Source organism: Papaver somniferum, chromosome 6, assembly GCF_003573695.1.
Source record: "Papaver somniferum cultivar HN1 chromosome 6, ASM357369v1, whole genome shotgun sequence".
In the NCBI taxonomy this organism is placed as follows: Eukaryota; Viridiplantae; Streptophyta; class Magnoliopsida; order Ranunculales; family Papaveraceae; genus Papaver; species Papaver somniferum.
In genome coordinates this window covers 9,849,927-9,871,057 of record NC_039363.1, presented here as the reverse complement: position 1 = coordinate 9,871,057, position 21,131 = coordinate 9,849,927, and the positions used below count along the sequence as shown (strand labels likewise).

At 35.1% G+C, this 21,131-nt stretch overlaps 1 protein-coding gene across 1 annotated transcript; it reads left to right on the top strand.

Moving 5' to 3' along the window:
* Positions 1 to 1,732: 1,732 nt before the first annotated feature.
* Positions 1,733 to 4,700, top strand: LOC113286883 (3',5'-nucleoside bisphosphate phosphatase-like). Its single transcript, XM_026535517.1, has 5 exons — positions 1,733 to 2,176; positions 3,109 to 3,233; positions 3,370 to 3,684; positions 3,797 to 3,966; positions 4,072 to 4,700. The coding sequence occupies exons 1-5, from the start codon at positions 1,868 to 1,870 to the stop codon at positions 4,458 to 4,460; spliced, it is 1,308 nt and encodes a 435-aa protein (XP_026391302.1). The 5' UTR covers positions 1,733 to 1,867; the 3' UTR covers positions 4,461 to 4,700.
* Positions 4,701 to 21,131: the final 16,431 nt, after the last annotated feature.

Below are 21,131 nucleotides of genomic sequence, written 5' to 3'. Positions count from 1 at the left end.
AAATTAGTTAGTTTAGCAGTTTTATCTCAGATAATCGAGTTATTTTATCTTTCCGCAGTGCATCAGTATGAATTTTCATCCAACTACTTGCAGCTAAATATTGTAGAAGGGACATAATATTTGGTGAATGGTTGGATGTCTTTCGATCCTTTCTCACCCAAAATATAATTTGATCTCCTACTTAAATGAAATATTTTGTAGTAAAAAAATAAAATAAAAAATTAATTGTAATTCACAAACATTATAGAAAACTAACCACTAATGATGATGGTGATGATGTGGTGTATTTTGAACTATTATTTCCTCGTTAATCCACATTTCAATCTGATAATTTCTCCCTTAAGAGTGATCAAGGCATTCGTATAAGAGGTGCAAGGCAAATACTAGAAGAAATGTGCATCTTATCAGGACTCCAAAATTTTACGAGAATGAATAAATCGGCTTAAATACTATTTTGATCCATATAAATTATTTGTATCCATATGAGTTTTTATCACAGCTAGTAAATATAAAAAATTAAATTAACACGATATTAGAACGACATATATCACATAATTATCGAATGTAATTTATGATTAACAACATCTATCTGGATAAAAATTTGCTAAATAATAGTTATTCGAACATTTAACTGTTAATAAACATGCGACTTCAATTTTATTTGCTTTAGATAATGCATTTGCTTTATCATCTTTTTTATTTATCGGAAAATGGGTCATTTGTCCCAAAAAATTTAAAACATGGTTCAAATGGACGAGTAAAAATTAGTATAGGTGAAATGGACAAAAAAATAACAAGGATGAAACTGGATTCATCTTGGCTTAAACTTAAAAAATAGCAAGGATGAAACTGGATGCATCCTGATGTAAATTAAAAATAAGAAAAAGTACTTGAAAATGGGTAGGATGAAACTGGTTACATCCAGGTTGTTTTTATATTTTTGTCCATTTAAACAGTATCAAAATTTAGATGTCTTTTTCACTCAGAAATTGTCTGATTTTGGTCTTTTTAACCAATTCTGTGTTTATTTATTTACTTTTTGTCAGCGTAGAGATTCGAATTACTAATTTCAAATATCAGAGGTCGTGTTTGGTATCCTGGATATCCCATCCTAGGTTGGGTTATCCAGTAAAAAACTGTTAAAATGTGTTTGTCTCACTGCAATTCTAATCCTGGATAAGGATTACTAAACCTTCCTTGATTTTAGGAAGTTAAAAAAGTGAGGTTAAGGTATTCTTCCAAATATCTGGGATACCTGTATTCTCACCTGGGTTAGACAGTTATTTTCCTTTAAAATAAGTATTTGGCTATGAAATAATAATTTACATTAACCTATTTCTATAGTCAAACAAACACAAGTTAACCTAGCCCCAAATATGATAGAATTTTAGACAAATACCATTAAAACTAACCATTAACAAGGTTATCATAAAAATAATTTTTTTCAGAATATATTATCCCGTTTCCAAGCTACCAAACATACCCAGAGTTATGGCAGGCGGGTGCATTTACCATGACTCCTCACTAATCTAGAGAGTAAAAACAAGTCTAGTGATGGAAGACTTCCATATTCCAAATCCAATATACTTTCAAATTCCTCCCCTTTCCCGAATTTAGCATAGAAAATATAGGGGTATAAGAGTAAATTTGTCAGACAAGTATGATAAATTGGGTATCTCCTGAGACGAGAAATAAAGGAAATCTAATCCCTTTTTAAGGTTAGAGAATCGAAGAGATTGCACATAGAAGTAGTAGAACATCAACACCAACTAGATACGATTTGAGTTGAGTTTTGTCCAAAAAAAAGTACCCCCAACTTATCAAAATCTCTGATTGTTCTTCTTCTTCTTCTTCTTCATCAGTAGTAATGGATGACCGTTATTCAAAGAACAAAAAGAAATCAAATAAGAAGAAAAAGAACAATGGTGGTAAGAAGAAGAGTAATAATAATTCCAAGATAAGTGCTGAACAAAAATTACACAATCATGTATATGATTGGGTTTTTCATGATTCAATATCTCCACCTGCTTCTTCTGTTATTACTACTTGTGCTGATGATTTTGGTGTTCAGAGGAGTTTTGTTGGTAAGGTTGTTTTTGAGCTGCATTCTCATACAATCTGCAGTGATGGATATCTATCTCCTACTGCTCTTGTTCAAAGAGCTCATAGGAACGGGGTAAGTGAAGTAACCCTTTATCTTGATTTTTGATTTCATGGGTCTTCTTAATTTTTAATTGATATGTTTTTTTTGGTTTCTTGGTTGTTCTGTTCTTGGGTTATTGTAATTATCTCATTGCTAGTTCTTCAATGTGGTTTCTGGTTGAATTTGAGGATGTTCATTCTCTCAATTGTGTGAAGTATTGCATTTAGAAACTGAATGCCATGGAGGTTATTGGTGATTTTGCTCATTGCTATGTTTTTGGGTGAATACTTACTCCACATGGTATAGATTTTCATTCACAGTTATGTGCAGTAATAATGTTAGGAATGATAAAGTACCCCAGGAAATTTGAGGTGCATGTCACTTTGGATTTGCTTCTCACAGTCATTGGTGGTTTTCACTATTCACCTGTTCTTGATTTGTGTTGTCGTCCTGGTTGATTTGCTTCTCACAGTCATTGGTGATTTTCACTATTCACCTGTTCTTGATTTGTTTAGTCGACCTAGTAAAAAGCCTATTTAAAGGGAAGGAGTGCAATGTTCCTTGAGCAGCTCAAGCCAGTGCTTCTTTGTTACAAATTTGTAAACTCTACCTAAAAATCATTTTGTTTTTGGAAAGGCTTAAAAGTTAATTTTATCGAATTCATGATGCAATTTTGAAGCTAATTCTGTCATAAACAAACAAATCTATATACATGCTTAGAAATTACCATTGAATCTTTTGGGTTATTATTGGAGTTTCAAGCAAGTGATTCTTTGTATTAACATAGCATTGTTTCCAAGCTTGTTGGGTGTATGAGTTTTATGTGTTTTGTAATTCTCGGTTTTTCTTTTCGCCGCTGCTCCGTTCCTGGAGGACCTTTACTTTTTATGTATGTAATTGTTTTTTATGTTTTGGTATAAAAAAAGTGGAGAGTGATATATTTTAATACCATGTGTCCAGCACAGGTGAACGTTCTGGCTCTAACGGATCATGATACCATGGCTGGCATCCCTGAAGCCTCAGAAGCTGCTCGTAAACTTGGCATCAGGTTAATCCCAGGAGTTGAGATTAGTACAATATACACTCCAAGGTCCATTCCTTCATCCATGGAACACATAATTTCTCTTCTCATGAATACAGTTCTAGTTTTCTAAAGAGTCCCGTTTACGTTTGTAACACAACTAACTTTTAGTATTTTTTCAATTTCTAATATGGGTGACTAACAGCGAAGAGTCTGGAAATGAGGAACCTGTTCACGTCCTTGCCTATTATGGTAGTTGCGGGCCTTCAAGATGTGAGGAACTCGAGAACCATTTGGCTAATATAAGGGAGGGTCGTTACCTTCGTGCAAAGAACATGCTTTTGAAGCTGAGCAACCTTAATATGCCGCTCAAATGGGAGAATGTAGTCAAGATCGCTGGGGATGGAGTCGCTCCTGGTAGGTTACATGTGGCTCGTGCTATGGTCGAAGCAGGTTATGTGGAGAACTTGAAGCACGCTTTTAGCCGATATCTGTATGATGGCGGACCAGCTTACTCAACGTTAGTAATCCCAAGCATATTGAAATCCTTTCCCTGATTAGAATTGGTTTTAATTTTTCAAATACAGGCAATTTTTACTAGACATCTCATGATTAGTGTATTTCATATACAGAGGTAATGAGTTAAATGCGGAAGAAGCGGTGGAATTGATCTGCCAGACAGGTGGTGTTGCTGCATTGGCTCATCCATGGGCATTAAAGAACCCTGTTGGAGTCATCAGGCGGTTGAAAGCCGCGGGACTTCACGCAATTGAAGTTTATAGAAGTGATGGAAAGCTTTCAGGTACGTACTTTCACATGGTTGATATTCCTGGTTCTGACATAATAATATTAAGTGTCTAGTGCGATGAATTCTCACTTTCTTCTTTTGATGTGTTCAACACAACAGCATTTAGTGATCTCGCTGATACTTACGGGCTCATCCAGCTCGGAGGATCAGATTATCACGGAAAAGGGAACCATGATGAATCTGATCTGGGGAGTGTGAATCTTCCAGTGACAGCTCTTCATGAGTTCCTAAAACTTGCCCGACCCATCTGGTGTGATGCTGTTAAGAGCATACTACAGAAGTTTGCTGAAGATCCCTCTGATGCGAATCTTGAGAAGCTCGCTAGGTATGGGAAGATTAAAAACCTTAACGGGAGTTTAAATAGTAAAAATGTGGTTGAACTTTGCCTTTCATGTTGGTTGTTGAGGGAAGAGAGGCAGGGCGTCGAGTTTGAAAACCTGAGATTGAAGCTGTCCCGCACCGAGGGTGCTGTTATGGCGCAACTGTAGATAGTGTTTATCTCTACCTTCTCATTTTGATGTCGGAGTAGTTATTGGTCCCCATTTCAAGTTTTATCAGAGGTTGATATCATTTTTGGGGGGTTTCTTTGAAATTGTTGTTACCAGTTTCTGTATTTTGTTTTTGTTTTGCAAAACAGTTTCATAGTTGAAAAGAAAGAGTGATAGCAATCAATTTCAGGATTCTATTTCTTTACAGAATTTCCTTTAGCTTCAATTATTTTGTTGAAATCTCTTTTCTAAATTTGAGCAGTTTTATGATGAAATGTAGAACTTACTTTCTTCCAACTTGTGAAGCTCACATAATACTTCTGTGTGCCAGTGCCAGGCCTTCATGGTAAGCTGTGGATTGTTGGAAGCAACATAATGTGTGATAGCCTTAGTTTTCCTGGTTGATATTGCGGAAGTGCAAATTTTAATGGCCAACATACCAGACATAGAGGCTGTATTTGGCTCACCAATCAGTGAAAGTTTATATCCAGTTCGTTCCAAAATGAGCTCAGCTAGCTAAGACACTTGATTAATATTAGTGACACACAGGGTCCGAAATCCAAAGTCATTTCCAGTAGCAAGTACCGGGCCGACTAGAGAAAAATCTCCTAAGAGTTGAACATGGGTTTTACGCCGGCCTGTCCGAGCCTCACACAACTTGCACTACGACAGGCAGAAAAACTTGACGCTACCGGCGCCGCTGTTGTTAGTATTTTTGGACTAAGTGTGGGTAGTCACCGTGGTAATGGGATTACGAATTCTTGACCATTAGTGCGGGTATACTTACACTCAGTCCCGGTTGCAGAAGCTTACAGGGTGTTTTCCCCTTCACCATTCCACCTGCTGCAGCTTTACAAGGGACTCCCCCCTACTTGCACTCAGTCCCGGTTGCATTTACGTGTTCTCTGATTGAGTTGTAAGGAAAATAAAAATAGAAAATAAAGGAGGAGGGTTATTAGTCTACATACCTCAAACCCATCTCTTCCACGCGTATTGCCGTCCTCCAAGTCTGTCTATCCAACGCATGTTCTGGTGAGAGATTTCGGTTTCTCAGGTTGTTCTTCACGCATTCGTCCCAAGTTAGCTTCGGTCGGCCTTGGGGTTGCATCCTTCCTTCAGCATGCCTGATGCGTCCTACTCGTACTGGGGCATCAGGCGGTCTTCGCTGGAGATGCCCAAACCAGCGCAGTCGGTGTTGTGCGAGCATCTCCTCGATTGGCGCTATCATAAGTTTCTTACGGACGTACTCATTTCTGATATGGTCATGTCTCGTATGTCCACAAGCCCACCTCAGCATCCGCATCTCGGTACTCTTCAGTCTCAAGGTGTCTCTGTTGTTTATTGCCCAACATTCCGTACCGTGGAGCATGGCAGGCCTGATCGCAGATTTGTAAAACTTACCTTTATGATTTAGCGTCACTTTGCAGTCACAAAGGATGCCAGAAGCCAGACGCCATTTCCCCCAACCAGATTGCGTTTGATGGCGAATATCCTTCTCGATGCCCCCATTACTTTGGAGTATCGATCCCAGGTAGTGAAACGACTCTTTCCTTGGGACAGGTTGTCCATCAAGTAGAATTTCCCCTTCAACTCTCCCAGAGCTGCTGAGATCGCACTTCAAATATTCGGTCTTTGTTCTGCTAAGCCTGAAACCCTTTGATTCCATAGTCTGGCACCACAATTCCAGTTTTTCCCCCACATCTTCTTTTGAGTTGCCAATGAGCACCACATCGTCTGCAAAGAGCATGCACCAGGGGATCTCACCCTGAATTTCTCTCGTTACTTGATCGAGCACTAAATCGAAAATATAAGGGATCAAGGATAATCCCTGGTGAAGCCCTATCTTAATCGAGAAATCGTCTGATACTCCGCCGCTCGTTCGTGACACCGACAACTGCGTCCTCGTACATATCCTTGATTAAGTTTTGGGTTCCTAAACCAGAATTGATAGACCAAATCCGGATTCAATCCGGCGGTCTGCCCCACCCCTCACAATGGGTGGGACCCATGCCATAGAAAAAACGCCTTTACAGGTCCAAGGGAGAGAGGGGTCCCTCCTCCTACTGTGATTGAACCTGCTGTCAGTCTATTAGTTCTATAAATAGAGGATTAGGGCTAGTAACAATTGTTATTTGTGAAAGGATGAATACTCAGGATGAAGAGGAAAAGAGAAGTCCCAAACTAGAAGAAGAAAAAAAAACTAGAAGAATAAAAGAAGAATAATAAGAAAGCCAAGGAGTTTTCTTTTGTATTGGCTCTGCCCTTGGTGTTTAACTGTGGCAAGGTTGGTGCTGTCATACAAGAATTCACCAACATTGGTTTGAAGTTAATAGGTAATTAACTAAACACTTCCCTTTATTATTATTTTTTTCTTCATATTTATATATATATTATTTTATTAACTAAAAATTCCAGGACCTAGTCCAGCTTTGAACACCACATTTTATTAAGCCGCTACAGACACTAGCCTACTACCATTGAACTTCGGACTGGAATGTAGTTGAGCCCTAACCAATCTCACACTGATCAAGGTACTGTTGCGCTCCTTAAGTCTATGAACCCCAGCAGGATTCTATGCACTTGATTCTCTTAGATGATCTCACCTACAACTAAGAGTTATTACGACCCAAAGTCGAAGACTTGATAAACAAATCTGTCTCACACAGAAAAGTCTACTAATATAGATAAATCTGTCTCCCACATCAATACCTATGAGTTTTGTTCCATATTTTGATAAATCAAGGTGCACATGAACCAATTGATAAACCCGACTTATATTCCCGAAGAATGGCCTAGTATTATCAGTCACCTCACAATAATCTTAATAGTATGGGAGCGAAACAAGATATTGTGGAATTACAAACGATGGGACGAAGATGTCTGTAACTTCTTTTTATCTTACCTATCGGAGATTAAATCTCGAGCAAATCTTAGAGGAGATAGTACTTAATACGATAGAACAAGGTAAGATCAGAACGCGCAACTACAAAGAAAATAGTTGGGTCTGGATTCAGAATCCCATTGAAGTCTTCAAGTCGTTACCAACAGGGCTTTGGAATAAACCTAAGGTTAACGAATCGACTCTAGTCGCCACTAGTATCACACAGGAGGTGTGGGGATCAAGTTTCCTAGCTGCTAGAGTTCTCCCTTATATAGTTTCAAATTAGGGTTGGCAATCAATGTTACCTTGGTAACAAAGCATTCAATATTCACCGTTAAATGAAAACCTGACTAGACTCAAGCTAATATCTTTCAACCATTAGATCGAACTTAGCTTGTTACACACAAATGAAATGTATCTTCATTTAGATATGAGTAACCATACCTAAACGTGTACACCTTGTTGTCTCAACAATAGTTGACCGAAGTTAGCATATGAACACTTTCGTATCAACCTTATTCATCTTAACCACAACTAGTTCAAATGACTCAAATGAAACTAGTTCTAGAGCTGTTCAGTTGTTTATATTCTCATAGAAGTATAAAAGACACAATTGAAGCAAAATCGGTTTAATTCACTCGAATCGATTCATGAACATTATAGCCACGGTTTGCAAAAGATTGCATTCCTTATTTCATTAATGTATTGGTTCATGACATAACCGATTTTAGAACATAACTCACTCAAGTATGTAAACGAGTACGCATATCTAAGTATCCCCGTACATGGACTGTGTTCGACAATACGTAACAGGTATGCATACTATCACATATTCAAATATCAGTTGAAATCAGTACGCGTACGGGTACGCATACCAAAGTTCCCGGACTTCAACTGAGTTCTCCAGTACGCGTAAGGGTATGCAATCCAAGGTTCCCGGACTTCACCTGACCTTGCGAGTACGCGTACGGGTATGCATACTACACCGGTCTTGGATCAACATATATGCAAGTACGCATACTATGTTTACAATCCAATTAAGGTTATGTGTTCTAAACTCCATTTAAATCATTGAAACATTCTTAGAAGAAGAAAATAGCTGTCTCACACAAACTATTAGCTTCAAAGCAATTTTCAAGTGATCGATACGAAATATTCCGAGTCTACATCAAATGGCTGTCTCACACAATTCATATAAGATGTTACCAGGCGATTTTCACATGATCATTTTTTGACTTTCGTCAAGAATATAAGATGAACTTGGTTAAAGCGAAAGCTTACCGGCACATATTCCGAGAAATATGTAAGCGAATTAAACTCAGCTCGAAATATCAAATGTGTATAAATCGAATACTATATAGCTATACGACATTTGTCTCAAATAGGAGATAGAGTAGAAATAGACTTTCCGAGTGATAAATGAGTTTCAGTCTCCACATACCTTTTGTTGATGAAGTTCCACAAGCTCTCCTTAGTCATTCTTCGTCTTCAATTTATGAACGTCGTGAAGTCTAAAATTCAACTACACAATCTATCCTAGTCCGAGACATAGCTATAAGTATACTAGAAATCAAGACTTATAGTTTTGATCACTAAACTTGAGAAACAAGCTTGAGATAACAATGCTTGCGAGTTTGACCGAGCAGTGCTCTAACAGATTCTATGTTAAAAATTATTTCAGACATAATTTTTTGTGTTGAGCATCGCTCCATAAAAATTATCTATATATTATCCTCCACAAGCATAAATTGATGAGGATTTATATTGAGGAAGTCATTATTTTTGTGCTCTAAATATCCATTCGATTAATTTATTGAGCTAAAAATTTGCTTAAACAGGATGATAAATAGCCAAACAATTAATCTCTTGACTGCACATGTGCGGTTCACGTATGCTGACCCACAACAAAAAAACGTATGAGAATCTAGTTTCGGAACTAGTAATATAGCGGTAGTAAGGATCGTTTACACAAAGAGCGGTGTAATTGATAAGTTATTTGAATCAGCAAAATAAAATAAAAGACAAAGGGGGGTTGTTTGATCAAAGTAAAAAAAAATATGATCAAGGAATCCTTCTCCATTACCAAGCGTTAACAAGATCATAATACTTATTTATCTTTCGCTAGAACCATTCATCACCAACCATAGAATAACAACTAGATCAGTGTTATTCCCAAAACTCCTTGTATCACTTGATACGGAAGTTCTCGATGACCAGATTCTATCCAACGAACCACCAAATAGTAGACCACTCAAGGTTTAATCCAATCGAATAAGCTTTGTGAGTTTAAGTAGATCTCAGTGGGTAAACTCTTAGATCAAGGTTTACTTGCTGGTGTTGTCTTCACTCGCAATTTCTCCACAGAATCCCTCTGCAAGGTCTCACGATTTCTACTTGTGTAGAGAGTTAATCGACGATTAATTATCTCATAACTTATACTAGTGATAGAACAATCAATAGGCTAATCTAGTATGCATCCAAAATAAATCTAAGAATCACTCATAAACCTTAGATATGGTAAAGACAAACGAAGATGATAAAAACTCTCAATAGATTTGTATTAATAATAAAGTTTCACGCTTAGAACATTGAATTCATCCTTAATCAACAAAGGATTTAGCTACTCATATTACAAAGATTTAGCTACTCATATTACAAAGAGCATGAAGAAGATGAATAATGGTGGTTTCCCCTTAAAGGGGTAAACCCTAGGTTTAAGATGTAAAAATTAAACCCTAGCTTGTGATGTATTGATTGATATTCTTTTTGGACGGCCCAATACCTATTCATATATGTTTACAATGCTTGGCCTCCAAATATCTTACTCGGTACCGGAAACCGACCTAACAAGCATTAAAAAAGACCTAGAAACGGCTTGTGGATTTTGGCCTTCATGGTACAGTACCAGTATGCATACCCTCCTTTAGAAAAGTTTCCAGGAACTTTTTGGTATGCAAACCAGTATGCATACCATCCAGTCCACGAAATCATGGTACACATGCCGGTATGCATACCCTCTTGTCTTCGGTATTCGATAAACTTGTTTTGCCCATAACTTCTTCGTCCGAACTTGGAATGGCCTCATTCATTTTGCATTCTCTTTGTTATTGAATTCTCTTCAAGATGGTGATAATAAGTCCTGAATTTGGATGAGTTAAGATTGGTCTTTGGCCCGTCTCTTGATTTTGAGAATCTTTGCTCATTTTCGTCGCACTTCTTCCACTTCTCTTTGACTTTGACACTTGGATACTTGGAATACTTCTCTTGTTATATCTTTTTAGCACTTTGTAGATCCTTTTGGATGATTCACCTAATAGAGGAAAATAAGAGAAAACAAGAATAATAATACGAAAATATGCAAGAATAATAGCCAAAACAAGTATAGAGTGGACATTAAAATCATACGATTTTGCACTTATCAGTGACGTGTTATAACTCCTAGCCGTCAGATTATGGACAAACACAAGTTTAATGACGTGTCAACAATTGACGGTTAGATGCTACAGAACTTTACTTAAAGCTATGAAAACAATTCCATTTATAGAATTTGCCTCTATAGGTGAACAACTTTTTTTCTTTTTTTTTCCCTCTAAATTATTTTTTGTACATACTCTAATAACAATGAATGAAGACAACATAGTTATGATTTATCAATCATAACTTGAACAACTAATGCTTTGATATCAACTAATCACGTGTAAGGTAACTTATATGAATATGCATTGTGCAATAACTACAAATGAGAATAAATAGAATTGGCTTAATTGTTAAACTGACCACACATTAAAGATTTTGAAATTCACAATCAATCTTAGCAAGCTATATATTAATTAGGAAATTCACACTTAACTTTGTAAATATTTACTAGGGCTTAACCCGTGCCGTAACGGCACGGGAAATGGTATGTATTTCGAATATATCCATCGGTTCATACATATCATAATTGTTTGCTAAAAATCGATGAAGTTAATCCAAGTCTAAATGTTTTTGAGGTGTTGGTTAATAAACATGTATTAGCTTCAAATATTTTAATACTATATATGTAAGTCATACAATCCTTTAGGACAAATACAATTAAACGTTAACCAATTCTTCAAAATCTTATGGGCCTATGAGTAATAGAACACCATTTCATTAACTTCTTCAAAACAAAGTAGTGTCCCTTATTCGAAAAGAAATAAATCATCAAAGGTCGTTCACCAAATTCATAACAAATCTGAAACACAAAATTACTTCAAAATCAATCAGATTAATCTTGCAAAATCTGTGAGCTTCAAGGATTATTTTTCTCCCTTTGGTGATATAAATTATTCTAAATTTACATAGATTTGTGTTTTCCTAAAGTTTAATAATCTGTAATTCTTGATCCATTTCGTTTTTTATCTACTTATCTTCTCTCTTTACCTATTACCATGAACTATTTCTCAAATATGCATAATCATATGAAGTCGAGGAGAAATGGAAAAAACATAGATCATGAAAAAAAAATGAAAACAGAGAGAGATATGATAAACTAATAAATCAATTAGAATTGATTCACATGTAGCCTTGTAAACCTTTTTTATAGGTTTCATCTTCTTACCTGCCTGACCCGACAAATCTAAAAACCATAACTATTGATTTATTTTCTCCCTAGAAAAATCTGGCATTTAATATTTATTTTAATTTTAAAAAAAGAAAGAAGCAAATCTAAAAACTAATAAGAGCTCGTGGCGCAGCTTTTTTGCTCGCTTGCCTGATGTGTAACTATTTTTTTATTAAATTGAAAAGATACTCTCTCAGTGGATTTTTCCTGAAAAACTAATATCAAATATTTTTTTTAATAAGGGAAACTAAATAACCTTAGGACACATTTTTCATCCCACTACCACCACCACCATTAACGTGGTCACTCCACCATTCTCACCAACACCGACCATCATTATCCCCGGCGCAGATCCACCAGCCTTGCCCACCATCACAACTACCATTAACGCCTACTGATTTAATATAAAATAAATTTATTATGTATTATATTAATGGAAATATATTTATTTGATTAATTAAAAAAATATTTATTATGAGTTATCAATAGAACATTTATTATTGAAAGTTAATTAAACTGATCATTTTACAACCGTAGATTTAGCTTTTCCAAGAATGAATCCATAATGGCATGGATGTTATATAAATTATGTATAATCATGTCAGATTATTTACTGAAAATAGCTTCTAGTCAAATTATTCTGGACTTTGAAACAGAAGCCCGAAGAACAGGGGCTTTTTTATACATGTAAGATCATTTTGCAGATACCAATTTATTGTCAAAATATAACGTGTAATCTGAATAATCTTATAAGTTTCTGTGTAAGTTTATCTATCAAGATGAAATCAAAATTCTATTTCCACTAATATCTAAACAAATAGAAACGAAAAATTGGTTCTTGAAAAATCACATTTCTAAACCAAAAAGTTGTGAATATATTAAAACCCCGACGACTTGTGATAGCCAAATTTTAGTCACAAAATACATGCACCCCTAAATTTAACCATGAAATTATTGTAATCAATAAGGATATATTTGAAAATGTATACTTCAGCTAAATATACCACAAATGATATTCAAGAAAATGATAGAAACCCCAAACATTCATACATGAAACAATGTAAAAAAGAAAATATTTTCTCAAATGTTGTTAGCTCAGAGTAGTTTGACTGGTCACAGATGTACGTTTTGGTGGACGAAGATTGAGAGAAAATTTAAAGAAGATTGAGCGGAACTATACTCTTGGATTTTTTCCTTTCTGCAATCTATCTCCTTCCCAACTTCATTTCTGATTTTCGTTTGCCCCAAAGTAAGGAATTAGAGTTTTCAAACCCACTCATCATCCCGAATGTGAGAGAGAGAATCGACTGTTCAGTTTTATGGGAAGGTAGGTTTGTAATTTTCAGTTGATCAAATTTTTCCATTTTGATTTAGACTTTGAGATGGGAATAAGAGAATATGTAATGAATTTTTCTCAATTAAAATGTGTATTCACGGGATCGAACGAAACCATGAATTTACCAATTGGGAGGAAAAATCAGAACCGGTCTTTATCTTTCGTCACTTAGCAAAGCTTCATTTTTTGATACAGTACAAAGAAATAGGCAGAAAAGTATACATAGCTAGGGTACAACCCTTACCGTAACGACACATCTCGATAATAAGTAAATTGTTTTGTATTGATTTTGACTTGTGCCCGTTTGTTTGTAGTAATTATATAAGGTGACATTTTGTGGTTTTTTTTTGTTTTTCTTTGATCTTTCATTAACCGAGTTTATTTTATTTTATTAATAAGACGATCAACTAACTTCTAATATATAATGTTACCTATTTTTTAGCGATACAAATTAACATAGCATATTGCTACTCACCAACCGTTGCCACCATTACAATACCATATATAATACCATTTATTTCTCCACCACAACCGCCGACTACCTCCCATTGGCCGTTTGTCGTACTTCTAATTATTAAATCACAAACATCATGAGTAAAATTATGGTTGAACAAACTTAGATCATTAATTAATTTATTCCATTACATTTTTTATTGTTATATACTCTGTTGTATTGCAATTAATTTTATTTTAACGGTTAGAACCATGATTTATACAACAGGGTACTAAAGGTAGCAAGGGTACCGTTTAGGTGATCCAGCGGTTATGATGATTTTTTTAAATGGTATGGTATCATCCTAAAAATATGATATTTGTTTTTGTCAATCGTGATGACCAACTACATGCTTCACGATACAATGTTGCTTGTGTTGTAAATACACAAAACTAATAATGTCCACGACTATTCACCAACATCACCATCATAAAACCACCCATCGACATTATTTTTTCCACCACCAATGATATTATCGCCTCCACCACCACCACTTGTCCGCTTCTACCAGCCAATACTTCTTCCACTACTAACCACTAATTTCTATTGATAAGTAATTATTTTTTAAATTATTTGGTAATGTAAAAATACATATTACGAAACATATTTAACTTTCTGATACTCATGAAAAATATATATTTCATGCCTATATCTTTAGATTTAGCAATGATAAGCATAAAATATTCAAACACATTGAGTTTAAGATTCAATTCAATATAGTTACCCATTTTCTCGAAGATTTTTACATCTCTAATAAGATTTATAATTATTTGACGTAACTGAGTCGATCCTTAAGATAATTGTTGAATCCGCATCATGACGAGTAACATATACAAGATTAACAACATTATTATTGATATTTATTTCTATTATCTAGTGAATTGATCAAAACATTGTTAAGCACTAGTAGTGTAACCGGTTACCCTAAAGAAATAAAACTAGTTGCTTTCCCTGAGTTTAGTTGGAATGAGATTCACCAACTGATTGATGGGAACTTTGGATATGATGTAGTATTCTCCATAGAAAACAATCAAAAGATATGATAGAGTTTAAAGACGATTATCACTCTTGCTTTTATTTTATTTAGGTGAATCATCATAGGAAAAGTGAAAATTGCTATAAAATAGCTAAGAAGTGAAAAATCTAGAGTTTAAAGACGATATTGCACAATCACATTTCTAACCAATCACATTGTGCAATAACTATAAATGAGAATAAATAGAATTGATTTAATTGTTAAACTGACCACACATTAAAGATTTTGAAATTCACAATTAATCTTGGTAAGCCCTATATTAATTAGGAAATTCACATTTAACTTCTTTAAATCTTTATATTACGAAACATATTTAACTTTCTGATACTCATGAAAAATACATATTTGATGCCTATTTCTTTAGAATTAGTAATGATAAGCAACAAATATTCAAACACATTGAGTTTAAGATTAAATTCAATCTGGTTACCTATTTTCTTGAAAATTACATCTCTAGTAAAGATTTATAATCATTCGAGATAACTGAGTCGATACTTAAGATAATTGTTGAATCCGCATCATGACAAGTAACATATACAAGATTAACAACATTATTATTGATATTTTTTTATACTAGCTAGTGAACTGATCAAAACATGGTCAACCACTAGTAGTTGTAATCGGTTACCCTAAAGAAATGAAAATAGTTGCTTTCCCTGAGTTTAGTTGGAATGAGATTGACCAACTGATTGATGGGAACTTTGGATATGATGTAGTATTCTCCATAGAAAACAATCAAAAGATATGATTAGAGAAAGAAATTTCAAATGGAACTGAGAAATTACCCAAAGAAAAATATTTATGCGTGAAGATAACAATATATAAAAATAAAATGAAAATCAAAAAGTAGATTTGGCGAATCCTTCGTAAAAAGAAAGATGAAGTTAACATAAAAAGGGAAAAGAAAATAAAGTAATTCGAAGAATAATTGATAAAAAATCATAAAAACTCCATTAATAGAGGAACAAGATTAGGATCGAGCTACGTTCTCTGGTACCAAGCTATCATTGATATTGAAAGTAACACTAATATTAAAAAATAAAGTTCTCTACGAGCAAATCTTATGGTGGAATCCAATAGCTTGGAAAATTGTGGAATGTCAAGTCTAAAATGTTCCAAGTTATAGTCTTTCACACTTTTTTCAAGAAATTTTCTAAAATTTCATGGAAGATGGCTTGGAATCTAGATGAGGCAGATAATCCGATTAGCGCTCAATGCAAGTCAAACTACCGACTAATTTGTCAGAAATGTCATTCGAATTCTCACAAAAGCTAATCAGATTTCCATTTAATATGAATTGTTGATGTACATATTTTCAAAACATATCCAAAAGCTTAGAGAGAGTGGAAATCCGATCAGCGTTTTGTGGTAATCCTATTGGCATTTTGCACCAATCTCAAGGGACGTCAATCCAGTTGGTGCTCGATGCTATTTATTTTCTCCCTTTGAAAGTTCCACCATTAGACTTACTCTTCAATGATCTTTTTCAAATGATAAGGTGGCATGGAACTTAAAAGATGAAATCTTGCACTATAAAATTTGCACTTTCACTGTATCACCATGGGCAAAGTCAAGCACGGCCGCACGGGTATATATACACCTTTGACACACATAACGATTAGAATAGGAGGACCCAACCAAAGAGTACACATGGAACTAATAGATATACATAACAAAAGATAGATATGATAGAGTGAAAACTAAGTGTAAGAAGAAAAAAAATCCAACATCTACCAAAGAACCCACAAAGTCCAACCATGACCTATATTCAGATGTCGGGAGCATCTCCACAACCTTGTTTCAAGGATGTGAGAGGCAGGCGACGAATCGAGTTGTTCAAGGGTAACGTTTCTAGTGACGAAAACCATTGATTTAAAAAAAAATTATGAAAAATAAAATATGTAATCGCCTATTTAAGATCTCCTTAAAATTAGGACATCACGTATATATCAAATTATTAACCTACCCTAGATGATTCCAAACTACAATTGAAACAACGGAAAAAACTAATAACTGTAAGCTTCTGCGTGTTCATTTACTGCACAGCTAATTGGTAGGCTTCTAAAAGGTCCTAAAAATTATCCCCGGCCAAAAACTTGGTGGGCCCGGAGATATGTATAAAATTAAGCGCAATGAAAACGGGGGCCTACAGTAATACCGCAAGTGCACGGTCGTCAGTTGTAGCTCGTGCAAGTACGGGTCGATCCACAGAGATCGGGTGTGTTTTGGGAAGTGTTTTAGCTAATTGGGTTCCTAGATTTGCTTTGGGCTTAGAAGCCTTTTGGCTTAAATTGGGCTTTGAGTACTAATGGGTTTGTTCACAATAAAAGGCACTGAGCTTGGGCTCAGTTGGTCTTTGAAGTGCAAATGGGCTTTGGCCTTAAACTTAGGCTTTTGATTAAGCCTGAATTGGATTGGGCCTTAATGAATTTGGGTTTTGGTCTTAAACAACTGGGCTTTGGTTAAGCCCACAGTTGACTGAATTGGGCTTCAGGTTGAGTTGAGCTTTGGGCTTGAGTGCACAGCAATGAACTGAATTGGGCTCAGCTGGCTTTGATCTTTGCTTGGCTGCAGGAACTGTAAGACTGCACAGCAGCTGCACAAGTGAGCAGCAACAGTTTGCAAGGCAGGGGAAGAAGTGGCAGCAGCACAAGTGACAGAGAAGGCAATGCACAGCAGGAGAAAAGCAATGCAGCAGCAACAGGGTTGCAGCAGCAGAGAAGAAGCAACAACAGCAGAGGCAGCAGTGTAGCAGAAACAGACAAGACAGTGCAAGCAAAAACAACACAGGGCAAAACAAGGAACAAAGCAAATGAAAACTAAACAACAACAAAACAGTGAACAAAAACAAAACAAAACAAGAATGAACCAAGGCCTAAGGCCAAGGGCAGGGTTGTGGTGAAGAAACTGAAAAGAAGCAATACTAGGCAGAATACAGGCATTCAAATAGAATGGGTTGAAAACTAGCTTGCTATGAGCACTAGTTTCTCCCAATGCTCAATCAAAGTGCAACCTAAGCATACACAGGGAATGGCAAGAAAATCAGCTTGCTTTAAGCACTGATTTCTTCCATTACACAATCAGCACAAAGCTTCTAAGAAATCTAGCCTAGCATTCCTTCAAATGACAGTAAAACAAACATGACAGGAACATTTAACAGTGAAAAACATTAACAATGAACATCAAGCATAGCAGCTAATTGAACTAAAAAAGAAAACAACATTAACAGAACATAATGAACATGGATTGGAAGCAAGGTGACAAACTAAAACATGGTAACACTGAAATTAAAAGAAAACAACAACAATAACCTCACAGTAACAGTTAACAGTGGATGAAACAAGAGCAAAATATGAACTGAACATGGAAATTAACAGGACTTGAAAGTCCTGGATGTTGGCTAACCCAAACATAACTATTACAACACACCCATAGTCTATTTATAGCTCACAAACACAATTTCCCTAAATTACAGAATTAGGGTTTTACCCAATTTTTCACCCAAACTGACAGAGCTAGGGTTTAGTAATTTCTCACCTAATTTGACGGGATAACTGCTCCATCTCGTCGACCCATCCTTCCTCTGCTTCTCCTGGTCCATCTCCTGTCCTCAATTGTGTTTCTAGGTCGAGCTATTTCATCAATTTCTCACCTAGGGTTTCAGTGAGATGAGAGATGAGAAATTGATGCAATAGGTCGCTAGAACAATAGGGGAATGATGCGTTTTGTGTAGGTGATAGCCATGATGGCTTTTTGGAAGATGTGTGGTGGTGGTTGAAGCAGAGGCAGGTGGAGCTGGTGGCGGACATGGTTTCTGCAGAGGGAATGGGGAAGGAGATGGGGTGAGCTCGATGGTTTGGCAGAGAAGGCGTGTTTGGTTAGCTGGTATAGGTTCGGGTGATAGGGTGTGAGGCGGCTTCATCGAGTCTTGATGTTCTGTAACTCTGAGCTGCGAGATGCGAAGATGGTAGGTAGATCGGACGGTGATTCGGAGGTAAGCGATGAGCGACCGTTGGATTATATGATACAACAAAATCAACGATGCCAGATGGAGTTAGGTGTTGTAGTGTTAGGCGGAGATATCAAACTTTGATGCACAGCAAGGGAGCGACCGTTGGATTCAACTACCATCTAATCTGAAGGCTTGGAATTTCAGCGCTGTGGTGCTCGGCAGAGACTTCAGATTTTGATGCTCTATGAAGGAGCGACCGTCGGATGCTTCTGAGAACTGATCTGATGGCTGAGAACGGAGGCGCTTTTGTGTGTAGAAAATGAGGTTGTGCGCACCATTCTTCGCGGTTTCCTTGCGTAATTTCTCCGGCTTTTCACTACTTTTCTGCTCTTTTCGCTCCACGACTCATCCGAACTTTATTTATTACCTAAAAATGCAAAATTAATTAATAAAAATATTTATTCTTGAAAACAATGAAAATACAGAATATGGGATAAAATGTAGAATTAATGCACAAAAGATGAGATAAAATGCCAACAAAAAGGGATAAATATATACAATATTTGGCACTCATCACTAATCTAGTTTGAATAATCGTTTTGCATAAAGTATGTTTTATAGTTTATACTTCGACTGTTCGATAGTTTCTTAGTGAATCCTTGTTAGTTTTTATAGTTATTTGAACCATTTGATGGCAATGGAATACCAATAATGCTAGGAGATCTAAACAACGACGCTAGTATTTTCGTAATCATTTTTGCAAGATTTTCTGGGTAGCCAAAATTTTAAAATCGGTTTATATTTATGTGTGAGTGGAGTTTTACAAAGAGAAAAATTATGTGATTAACATAGATAATTTCAATATTACAAGTAAATCGGTGTGCGCATAACAAACATTGCATCAAAAAGCATGCCAAACCATGCTCGCCCAAGTTCATCTAATATTGGAGATGTCTTGGGTATAATTATTCATTCATTATATGTCTAACAACGCAAGATTTAATAGTGCTAATAACCTAAAATAAACGTTTGCTGATACAATTGAGTGACGTAAACACTACAAACAAAGTGAAGAAAGAAAAAAAGTATCAGTGTTGAATTTGTAAGGAAATTTTCATAGAAAGTCATCAAAGGATGTTTTGCTAAAATAACTTGCACATCATTCTTGAAATCCGCATTTATGGTTAATAAGTATGTTTTAGAGCCTCATATTTCAGTAATGGTATATAAAAAATTCTTTTTGATGTTAAACATGTAATCATGTTTTGCATTTTTTTAAACTAAAATGGCACGAATGAAGTCTGAACAAACCACATATGTGATTAAATATGAAAAACATACTTAAGTCAAAAACAAAACATCTCATAATGACATATCTGTTATGGTCCAACACCAAACACGATGGATATCAGACCAAAAACGTAAGAGAACCGGGATAAAACCCTTTGAGTTGGAGGTTAGCCACCTCTATGCAGAAGATCAAAAGAGAAAGAGTTAAAAACAGGGTTTGTTTAATTAATTGATATTCAGAATAATTTTTGGCAGGATATTTATATCTTCAAAGCCGTGCAGAACAAGTAAAGAACTAGAATTTTAATAACTCTAAATAACTATTTAAATAAGGAACTAAACAAACTAACTACAATAGAAACTCTTTTAATTAATACTCGATTATTTAATAAACTCTCTTAAATAATATTTTTGGCCGGTCCCGAGTCGGGGACGACGTGTCAAATTAATAATTCGCTAAAATTATAAGATAATACTTTTTTGATTACCAATGTAGGCCCCATATGAAATATAAATTAATAATACATTATGTATATATTCAATACATTAAGGATTTACGAATACTTTTTGAAAAATGATTTATTTGTCTTCTGTTTTTTGCTAAAATCAATATCGCATTGAATTTCATCTCTAATTTTTCTTATCATTGCAAGAATTTTTGGTATTGTTGGAGTATCCTTCTTGTGCTTGAATAATGCTCTAAGAATTTCATCGGTCATTGTTGATTTTTAACACCTTTAAGATGAGAAGCCATATTTTTGTGTATGATTTGTTTGTGTTAGTAGTATGATTTCATATTATATTTATATAAAATATTTTTTTATTTGTTAGTAGTATGATTTCATATTGTATTTCTATATGAATTTTTTTTTTATAAAAATTTATTTAGAAAATATGATTTGATATTGTGTTTATAAAAAAAAAATGATTTGATATTGATATTGTGTTTATATAAGAAATTAAAAATATGACTGGATATTATGTTTATAAAAATATGATTTGATATTGATGTTGTATTTATATAGGAAATATAAAAATATGGTTTGTAAAAACTAATTATTTGATATGAAATTTATCTATTAATTAATAAGTATTAAT

Coding starts and splice junctions, on each gene's coding strand:
- LOC113286883 (XM_026535517.1), top strand. CDS start 1,868: ATGGATGACCGTTATTCAAAGAACAAAAAGAAATCAAATAAGAAGAAA. Junction 3,234..3,369: donor AGTACAATATACACTCCAAG/GTCCATTCCTTC, acceptor GGTGACTAACAG/CGAAGAGTCTGGAAATGAGG. Junction 3,685..3,796: donor GGCGGACCAGCTTACTCAAC/GTTAGTAATCCC, acceptor TTTCATATACAG/AGGTAATGAGTTAAATGCGG.